Raw genomic sequence first — 10,948 nt, forward strand, 5'->3', positions numbered from 1 at the left:
TGGAACTGGAGTTAAGGATGGTTCGTAGCCACCATGTGGATGCTGGGAATTGAACCCAGGTCCTCTGCAAGAGCAGTCAGTACTCTTAACCACTGAGCCATCTCTCCAGCCCCTCAATTTTTTAAAAATATTTTATTTATTATTTTTATTTTATGTGTATGCATGTATTGCCTGTGTGTAGATAAGTGCACCTGTGTTGTGCAGTGCCTGCAGAGAGAAACAGTACGAAGATCAAAATGATCTTTTTGCACGTGCTGTGATTTAAGTGCCTTCATTTTAAACAGTCTCAAAGTTATATTTAACTCTGTTGGGAGTTTTGATTTATCATAAGAATGTGAGGAAGGCACAAGTATTTAGTGTTTGGGCAGATTATAACTTAGAAACTCATAAGAGACATATACATAAAAGGAAGACAAGAGGAAAGTACACTGAGTTATCAGTGCTTACCTCTAAGTTTTACTTTTGAGTGATTACAAGGCCGGCAAAAGTGCAAAAGAATGCCAGGCACGTGGCACCTACCTGGAACCCAGAGCTTGGAAGACTAAGAGTTCAAAGCCAGCCTGGGCTACATTGTGAGACCTTGTCTGGGAAAAGAAAGATACAGCAAGCAAACAGGACAAGAGTGCTAGAGGGAAGCAGGAAAGCCTGAGAGAGCGTGGGGAAGTTGTGGGTGTCGGAACAGGGTATCCATGATATTGTTAATCAGCAATTGACTTGACAGGCAGGTGTTTCATTCCTGTGCTGGAATATGCTCACTTACCCCTGCTTGCCTGTCAGTGTTTCCCAGCTGGATGGCTTTCAGCATTTGCTGCTGCTGATTCCATCCCTAGTTTTCACTGTTACTATCTTGCTTGAACAACACTGCAGTGTTCCTAATTGCTTCTTAACTACTACTGCATTCCTATTTTTCTTCCTCTCAAGATGAAAGAAATGTTTGGCCTTGATTCCCGACCACACGTAACATCTGCTGAAGGAAATGGTCACCATGGCAGACTTGGTGATATGGAGGGTCTTCATTCACTAGCGCACAGCAGCCTGGACTTAGGTTTGTGGTTTTTGTTTCTTATAAACACAGATTAGATTATTTGCCTTCTTTTTGTTTTCTATTTAATGGATTATGCTGTCACATTTTCATTCATTATGATATTTTGAATTTAAGATTGTTTATTGCTTAATCTACTTTAGAGCAACCTTAGCTCAGAATACAACCTGAATTTTTCAGAGTCTGTGCTCTGATAGGGCTGTGTGCTCTCTGCCTCATTCTCCTTTGTATTAGTAGCATGGATGGAAAGTAAAGCTGCCCCCATCCATGAAGCAAGTCTTTCCCAATATACATTACATTCTCTAATGCTATTAAGTAGAATTGCTAGTTCATTGGATGGAGCTGTTAAATATTAATAAAGAATTATCATTTAAATATTTATGAAACATTTTCATAGCCATAAATTATAGTCAATTTTAGTACATTAATAACAGGTTCTGTTAAAGAATTTTGAAAGTATTGTACCTTTCTTTGTTACTCCAGAATATTAATGCACGTGTACTTTTGAGGACTCTGATTTAAAAACTAATTTTTATTCATCTAATGGTGAAATATTGGATATCATTGCAGTATTGACATCCCTGGATGAGACTGTTTAAGTTCTGTCATCACATTGGGACTCAGAGCCATTGTTCAGGATTATATAATTCTTCACTCTTTCGGCAGGAGGAAAAGACCGCCTTGGTGGCATTTTGCTTATTGTTACATGTGACTGAGGCAGCTGTAGAAAGTGACGTGACAGTTTGGCATGAGAGGAGGATTGTGTCCAGTGAAATCTCCAGATGGCATCCTGATGGTGGACACAGGCTATGCAGCAATAACAGCCATTCCTGTGAGGCAGGCCAGGCAGGGTAGTTACTGTGAAATGCCTGTGATTAGATGAGTCTGTCAAACTGTTCAAGCTCATAGCTGGGAGAAAAATAAGACTTTTTGTCCCCAGACTTTGCAATTCTGTTTCTTACTTACTTTCAATTGTTTTTAGACTTATTTTTATTTTATGAATGTTTTGCTTGCATGTATGTAAGTGTACCCATGTTGTGCAGTGCCAATGGAGGCCAGAAGAGGGCATCAGATCTGGAACTGGAGTTACAGATGAATGTTAGCGCTGTATGGGTGCTGGGAACCAAACCTGGGTCCTCTGCAATAGCAGCATAGGTTCTTTTAACCACTGAGCCATCTCTCCATCCCCAGAATTCTGCTTTTTATTTCATTATTTTTTTTTATTTGTTTGTTTGTTTGTTTTGAGACAGGGTCTCCCTGTAGCTCCTGCTGGCTTGGAACTCACTATGTAGATCAGGCTGGCCTAGATCTTACAGAGATCTGCCTGCTTCTGCCTTCTGAGTGCTGGAATTAAAAGCATGCACCACCAGGCCCAGTGAATTCTGCTTTTTAACATTTACCACATTTCTATAATTCTCTGAGTTCATTCATGATTTATGACAATAATGAATGGATCATACTGTTGCTACTTTGTAGCTGTCCTGTCTCTGTTTGGGACCAGATCTTTGTTTTTTTCCTTTTCTTTTAAAATTCTGTTCAGTTTATTACCATTAGATCAAATCTTTTAATTTTCCAATCATACTTCTGCATCACTCTCCATGAAAACAAAGCCTTTCCCAGGTCTTTGGGTCTTCATTTTCTAAGACTTCTGTGCCATTTAATATTTTTACTATTGTTTTTTATTCCCATGTACTAATTATACACGATGGGTTTCATTATGGCATTTGCAACCACGCATATAATGTGTTTTAATGCTAGTGCCCTCAGTTACCCCCTCTTGTTCCCCTCACTCCTGTGGATCCTCTTCCTCCCCCTTCTACTTTCATGTCTTTTTCCCAGTGACCCAATGAGTTTCATTAGCATTACTTATAGGAACATGGGTGGGTGTTATTTACAGGAGCATGGACAGCTTACCAGTACCTACATCAAGAAAATAGTTGTCTCTTTCCTAGCAACCATTAACTGCCTATAGATCCTTGGGGAGGTGTTGGGGAAACACCATTCAACCATTACATTACCTTAATCAGTTACTTTGCAAGGCCTATGTACTTATTCTTGGAAATATTGTTTGGGGCCTGATGCTAAATTTATTAATCTTGGATTTGTCCCCTCTGAAAGACCATAAGCACAGGGAATGTTCTGAGACCTTCCAGAATGCTGTGATAGGTATGACTGGATTGGTGCTAACCACGGTGGGCTGAGGAGCTATTGATAAGGAGTTGATGCACATCTCAGCACCATGTGTACTGAGTTCATTCCACTCTGATTTACATTGTCCTCTTGAGATCTTTGCTTAGCAAATGATGAACCCCACTTGAATCCCAGGCCCCTCTATACTAAGCTGCTAATTTGCTGTGCCCTTGGCTTCCTCTCCATTTCCTCAGTTACAAAGTGAAAGATTAGGTCTGAGAGTTATGGGATCTCTTTCAAATCTGTAGCTTGCTGCCCATTCTGTCAGTAACAGGCCATCTTAGATTTATGCAACGATTAATTTAAAAAGTCATTTTTGAGAACTTGTATGTAAAAGTTGTACATGACCCTGTCATTAATCCAAAATGATGCATCTTAAGGCTGGGGATGTAGCTCAGTGTAGTAGAGCACATGCTGAGTTCAAGCCCCGGCTCCACCAGTGTAAGCCAGAATACAGACAGAATACTGTATATTAAAGTGTTGTGCTCTCCATGAACTGTGAAACCAAACCTTTAACTGAACATTAATAGTGGAAGGCACACAAGATGAATCCCAAATGAGGAATACACTTGCTGTTACAAGATTCCAACAAGAAGCAACTCCATTTTCCTGTCCCTCACTGCACGCCCTGGACAGATTTCTGCCAACGCACATGCCTTTTTGCAGACCTGTCTCCTGTTGTCACTGGCTGTGTCATCACAGTGTGCGTGGAAGAAGTATTCCTTGAGTGAGAAATTGACATCTTGCTTATGTGTGATGTTTCAACACCCCAGCTCACTCATTTTTGTTTTCCTTTCTGTTGCTGAGTTACACAGCTACCCAATCCCTTGCTCAGATTCTGAGTTTTTCTTGATGCCTTCTGTTCGTGCACTTCACCAAGTGTAATTTGGAAACCTCCCCCTGTTCCTCTTCTGTAACCATTAGCTTCTAGTTATTGAGGAACTTTTCTAACCTCCCTGTTTTTATAACCTCTGTGCCCCTGTTACAGCCATTGCCTAACAACTGCATACTGCACAGGCCTCAAGGACATGATTTTTTTAATAGGTCCACTGGTGTTGTGAGCACATGGTGAACAGATCTGTAAACTATGTTTCAAACACTGTGAAAGGCAAGAACTATGCATTTGTGCACTGGCAAGGGCCCAGAGAGGAGGCAGTGGGCAGACAGCCTGGGCAGCAAAAGTGAGAAGTTTAGCCAGCCTTCGTCAGCTCAACAGCCCAACAGTGTTGCTTAGTAGAGCAGCAGCCTTCAGGGAAGTCGCTGAGCAAGTGGAACCCATTGTATAACTTCTGCCTGTTTCCTGCTCCCACTTATGGTCACCTGCTCAGCAAGGAGAGGCGCACAGGCAACACTGGGGCAGTCAGGCAGTTTGTTGATGTTTACCTAGGAATGGAATCGAGGTGATGGGCAGCGACAGTGTCTGGGAATGGGGAAGCAACTGAAACTCTCCTGGGCATTCCCTGAGGGTGACAGCACCTTTCACCCCATCGCTTGTGTATCACCACTTGATTACACCTGATTCTGAAGCTTCTGGACAAGATAAAAAGCAGCAGAGTAGTAAATGTACTAGTCAGGTAGTTCAGTACGAAGAATGAGGGTGGTATTCATAGGAAAAGATTTAGAAGGGCATCCGCTACTAAGAAGTCAGCTCTGATTTTCTGGCAAGCCAAGTCCCCCAAATACACCATGAAGTTATGGAATTAAAGAAGACATTTGATATACTAATCCTGTATTCTTTTTTAGAAAATTTTTTCTTGATTTCTTTATTTTTATTTGATGTGTATGAGTATTTTGCCTGCATGTATTTAGGTGCACCACGTGTGTGCAGTGCCTGCATAGGTCAGAATATGGCATCAAATCACTAGAACTAGAGTTATAGACATCCCAGAGAATTGGGGTGGGAGGGTTTCAAATAAGATAAGAGGAAAGTGGGAGGCTGAGGGGGTGACATAGTAGAGCATGTGTGCAGCATGCTTGAAGCCCATTGGTTAATGGGCAGAAATATGTAGAAAGTGGGAAGCTGTGCTATTTGTGTCTGAATCCTAACGGTCTAGTTATAAGATGGGAGAGACGTTTTAAGTTGGCTTTTGTCATCTTATTACAGAGGTCTTTGAGAATGGTAGGGTTTTGGGGGGAACTTCAGTGGAGAGCTGTTCTTTTGCTGTTTGTGTTGTGTGTTTCAGAGTTTGCCTACTTCTCATTCCCATTCTGTGTTTGGTGTGTTGCTGAGTGGTGGAGCTTCTTTTTGGTAGCAAATCAAAATACTCATCAAATTCCATCCTTTTCAAAACAAGCTGCCTCCTCATGCTGCCCCCTCTACCCAGTATGCTTGCATCTTTTAGCGGAACAGATCCTCCATTGCCATCCTGATTCTGGGCAACTGTCTGAAATGACCATGTCTTTCTGTACCCTAGGTTGCTTGATTTTGGCTGCTAGAAGTTACTGTCTCTGGGCATTCATCCCGGTGCTCATCCTGTCTCTCCACTACAATGTTAGCATCCTACAGAAGGAACTTTGTTGGCCTTGTGCACTTAGCTTTCATTAGTGCCTGCGTTTCTGATATTTCTGATAGTAGGTGCCCATATATGGTAGCTGAGTGTATTTTTGAGAGCCTCAGTGATTAACATCTGTCTTTGTGCTGGATATGCTAAGGGTTTCTTTATAGCTTTGACTTCTTCCTCTCCTAGCTGTGGAGGGAATACTTCAGATTTTGAGTCTTCTCACGTTTGTTTGATGGGAAATAAAACACATCAAGTAAGTCTGTTTTCTTTTCTAGCTTAAATTTTGCCAGAATTGTGTTTTAAATCAACAAGAAGCATACAAATCAGATAATAAATTTGTTTACATTTATTTGTGTGTTGTGCACCTGCATCTGCCACAATGTGAGTGGAAGTCAGAGGACAACTTTTAGGAACTGGGTTTCTCCTTTTACCATGTAGGTTCCAGTGATTAAACTCAGGTCATTAGGTTTGGTGGCAAGCACCTCACCTGCTAAACCATTTCACCAGCCCCTCAATAATAATCTTGATAAGAACTTACATCATATTTCTTATCATTTGGATAAACATTGGACTATTTATTGGGCAACTCTGTAATGTTTCATCCATCTTGCATATTTTTGAATTTTCAACTAACGCTTTATTCACATAACTTGTAGTATTTTAAATTTTCCTCAAGAACACAAATTTCAAAGACATATATTGTAGAGGAACACTTTTAATTTATGGTTCATGGAGCCTTTGATACTGGCCCCATTAATCTTAGGTAAGACCTGTGACATAGCAAGGCAGGGTCCTCCCTAGGTATGAAGGCCCCACAGCTGGACTCTGCTAGATTTCCCCAATCCTGATGATACTTGACTCTGTACAGAGCTGTTTATAGTCAGCTCTTCAACCACGCTGCATTTCTAATTGCTCTACTTTTCTGGAAAAAAGTGGAGAGCAACAAGCAACTCTTAGATTTCTGTAACACATTGCAGTACCCAGCACAGTACTTTGTACATGGATTTTAGGTTCTCTGTTTACCTTTTCTGAAAAACACATAGCTATTTTAAACTGCCAAGTTTTGACCCACATCACTGAGGGTTTTTATGAAAAATCTTAGAACCACTTTTCACAACTGTGGAAGATACTTATGTTTATAGAGTGGACTGTGATACAAATAGCTCATACCTGGCTTAATAACAACACTGACACTCAACTTTGATTTGTTTTCTACTTAGAAAAGCAATAGATTCATCATTTTTTAACCCCCTGGTTGGCTTGGCATTCACTGTGTAGACCATGTTGGCCTTGAATTTACAGAGATCTACCTGCCTCTGCCTCCTGAATGCTGGGATTAAAGGCTTGAACCACCAGGCCCTGAATTTAACTGATTTTTAATTTATTGAACAGATACAGTATTTACACAATAAAAAACATTTGCTGTGCTTTCTGTATAGGGGTTCTGCTGTGGGTCATGAGGATGGAGCAAGGAACAAAATAAAGTCTGCTCTCCTGGGAGAGAAACCATCAGTGACATGCAGTGTGCGCCATGATGTGATGATAAGGAGAAATGCAGCAATGTGGGGAGAGGGTGTGGACGCCACTGCTTTTTATGTGGGATGATCCAGCAGGGCTATTTTGGTAGGATGATATTTATCAGAGAAATGAACAAAATAAATGAGCCTTCTGGGAAGCTATCTGGGGCAAGACGGAGAGAACACTAAGATACTACAACTAACACAAAATAGACATAAAATTGTCACAGAAGCAATCGCGATTTGGTGTGTGTCTTCGCAAAAGTTTTGTAGTTCATATGAAAACTCTGTACCACCTCCTGTCAGCTTCCTCCTTTATCCTCACATCTTCTGATTTTTCTTTTTTCCTACTGAGGTTTAAACCCAGAGCCTCATGTGTGCTTGGCAGGTGCTCTATCACTGAGCTCCATACCCCCCTTCTATTTTAAAACAATAAAATGACTAAAATGCAGCCAGAATCCTTCGCCATAGATAATCATTGTACTGAATCCTATATATGTTTGTACCTTGTATCAGTTACTTTTCTTATTGTTCCAATGAAGTATCTGCTGAAGCAACTCAAGGGAGAAAGGATTTATTTTGGCTTATGGTTTGTAGGAGTATAGTCCGTCATGGTTGGGAAGACATGGTGGCAGGAGTAGCTCAAATCTGGGTAGAACAGGAATCAGAGAGGACAGGAAATGGAGCTGGGTTATAAATCTCTTATCTTGCCTCCCAGTGACCCACTTCCTCCAGCTAGGCCTCACCTCCTAAAGGTTCTATAACCAAAACAGTACCACCAGCTAGGCCAGGGGTTCATCTACATAAGCCTGTGGAGACAGCCTCCATTTAAAGCATAGCATACCTTAGGCATTACCTTCTTATAGTTGGACATTTGAAGATGTGTAAACAGTATCGATGGGCATACATATATACATATCCACATATGGTATGCTTAATATTCATAGTATATGGGTTTTTTTTTTGTTTTTTTTTTTTTTTACCTTGAGACAAGGTCTTGTGTAGCCCAGGCTCACACCTGCTCTATAGCTGAGGATCACCTTGAATTTCTGATCCTCCTGTCTCTACTTCCTGAGTGCTAGGATTATAGGTGTACATGTGGTACTGGGAATCAAACTCAGGGCTTCATGAATGCTAGGCAAGCATTCTACCAACTAACTACATTTCCAATACCATTAATGTTGTATGTCAAATGTTGTCTATACCTGGAGAGGATTATAAGAAGTGAGGTGCAAAGCTGTTCCTCTCCCCTTACCAGTATACCTCAAACTGTCTAGAGATCAAAATTAAGAATAAGGAGCTGGGGCTGGGCAGATGGCTCAGCAGGTAAAGTGCTTGCTGTGCAAGCATGAGGACCAGAGTTTGAATCCCCAGAACCTGTGTAAAAGCCAGGTAGGTATGACAGCCACCTGTTTGTCCAGCACATGGGAGGCAGAGACAGGAAATCCCTGAAGCCAGAATAACTGAAGCAGTGAGCTCCAGGTTCAGTGAGCCCCTGCCTATGTTAAGAATAACTGAAGTGGTAAGCTCCAGGCTCTCACACACACTTGTAACAGCATGTACATATACATACGCAAAGTAAATAAGGCAGAGATCTGTAGAGGAAGACACCCAACATTAACCTGTGGCCTTCAGGGGTAAGTATACATGTACACATATACATGTATTTCTGCCAGCACCCCCTTCCCCCACAATTAGCCTGCAAGATGGTTCAGTGAATGAAAGCACTTGCTGTCCAAGCCCGATAGACCTGAGTTTGATTCCAGGAACCTGCATAAAAGCCAGATACAGTGGCATATATCCATAATCTTATCATTCCTGTTGAGATGGAAGGTGGAGAGAGAATTGCTGGGAAGTTCCTGGCAGCAGAAACAAGGGAGACCCTGCCTCACCAAGGTAGTAGAGAATGACTCCTGGAAGTTGTCCTCTGACCTACACACACACACACAAAGCCCCCCCCGACACACACCATAATTAATTAAATTTAAAACAAATTAATAATTAAGATGAATATAAGGAAACTGTGTTGTCTGGACACCACAGGGTAGTTGCACATATAAACCCACAGTCATCGTGGCCATGTATAAGACAAGCCAGACAGGGGCCAGCATGGATGGGTAGGTGGGCAGGAACCCCAGCCCTAGCTGAAGATCTGTTGACAATTGATAGGTACTGGGAGAGGTTAGTCAGTTTTCTTTACTGGTGTGACACCAAGAGATAGAACCACACCAAGAGCACTTAGGAAACATAGACTAGAATTGATAGGCCTTTAAAAAATAAAGACAAATAATACAGGATGTGAATTTGGGGGTGGGGCTTAGTAAGGTGGGGGCAAAGGGGGGGCTCTGACTTATCAAAATACATTGTATGAAATTCTCAAGTTACTAATATTTTTTAAAATAGTACAATTTAATTTTACTTATTAAAAAATAAGGAAGTAAGGAGATAGCTCAGTGGGTAAATGCTTTTCTGCAAAGATGAGGACAGACTTCAGATCCCCAATATCCATGTAAAATGCTGGGCATGGCTGCTTGTACTTGTTAGTAATCCCAGCATGGGGGCTAGAGATGGGTAGATCTCAAGAGGTCTCTGGCTAGCCTACCTAACTGAAAATGTGAGCCTTGTGTTCTGTGAGAGACCCTAGCTCAAGGCAGTAAGGCAATAAGTAATTGAAGGGCCCTGAGTGGTGGCGCATACCTTTGATCCCAGTACTCAGGAGGCAGAGGCAGGAGGATCTCTGTGAGGTCAAGACCAGCTTGGTCTAAATAGTGAGTTCCAGGCCATCTGGGGCTACAGGGAGACTCTGTCTCAACTTCCCCCAACCCCCAAAGAAGAAAAACGAAGTGATTAAGGAAGCCACACGCCTTACTCTTCATATCCGTTTATAGGTACACATACCTGCACACTCATATCACATACACAAAATAATTAAAATAAGAACTTGGCCAAAAAAATGTTGTGAATATATAAATTATGACAACCTGAATATAGAGATCAGATAAAAACTGGAAAAATTGGACTTGTAAAATGGCTCAGCAGGTAAAGATGCTTGCTGCCAATCCTGATGACCTGAGTTTGATCCCTGGGGCCCACATGCTAAAATAAAAAAAACCTATGATCAGAATAGCTTAAATTGATAAAGGAAAGATTTCCAGTAAGATTAGAAACATCATAATGGGAGTTCTTTTGATAAAATAATAATATTGATAAAATATCTTTTTTTTTGTTTTATTTCTTTTCTGGTTAGAACGCTTAAAATTGTAGCCCTCTTTGGCTGAGCGATCCTGTCCCCTTCCTTCTTACCCATCTTAGTCCTTTACATATTTGCTTTTATGTCATGCATGTCCTAGCCTGAAGAGTGGCCATCCATAGTAGGTGTGCATAACTATGTGTTGAATGATTGAAGACTGATTTGATTGTGTCTTATATTTCCTGTCATCTGGATTCCTCAGGCATAATGATTCCAACTGATGTTCAAGGTCCCGGCATGCTTGTTGATCTTCCTGCTGTGGCCCAAAGAAAGGAGCAAGATTTGCCTCTCTACCAACTCCCCAGGACCCGAGTTGTTTCAGAGCCTTCAGCCTACATGGGAATGGTGTCTTCTAGATATGCCACTACTGCATGGTATGGTGGCTTTTCTCTTTGTCTTTTTTTTTTTTTTTTTTAATGTGTATGAGTGTATTGCCTGCATGTATGTG

The 10,948-nt window shown here is 41.3% G+C and overlaps 1 protein-coding gene across 3 annotated transcripts in view; it reads left to right on the forward strand.

The window, feature by feature from the left end:
* The window catches only part of LOC103729163 (inaD-like protein), a 315,156-nt gene that overhangs the window by 13,632 nt on the left and 290,576 nt on the right, over positions 1–10,948 (forward strand). For all 3 annotated transcript variants that reach the window (XR_003848556.1, XM_029560655.1, XM_008827155.3), the window contains 2 exons: positions 922–1,045; positions 10,703–10,874. Coding sequence is in view for 2 of the 3 variants with exons in the window: in XM_029560655.1 (XP_029416515.1) it covers positions 922–1,045; positions 10,703–10,874 (296 nt within the window). In the remaining variant the exon portion in view is untranslated. The remainder of the gene's footprint in view (positions 1–921; positions 1,046–10,702; positions 10,875–10,948) is intronic.

This window comes from Nannospalax galili, unplaced genomic scaffold (assembly GCF_000622305.1).
Source record: "Nannospalax galili isolate Female #2095 unplaced genomic scaffold, S.galili_v1.0 scaffold793, whole genome shotgun sequence".
Lineage (NCBI taxonomy): Eukaryota > Metazoa > Chordata > Mammalia > Rodentia > Spalacidae > Nannospalax > Nannospalax galili.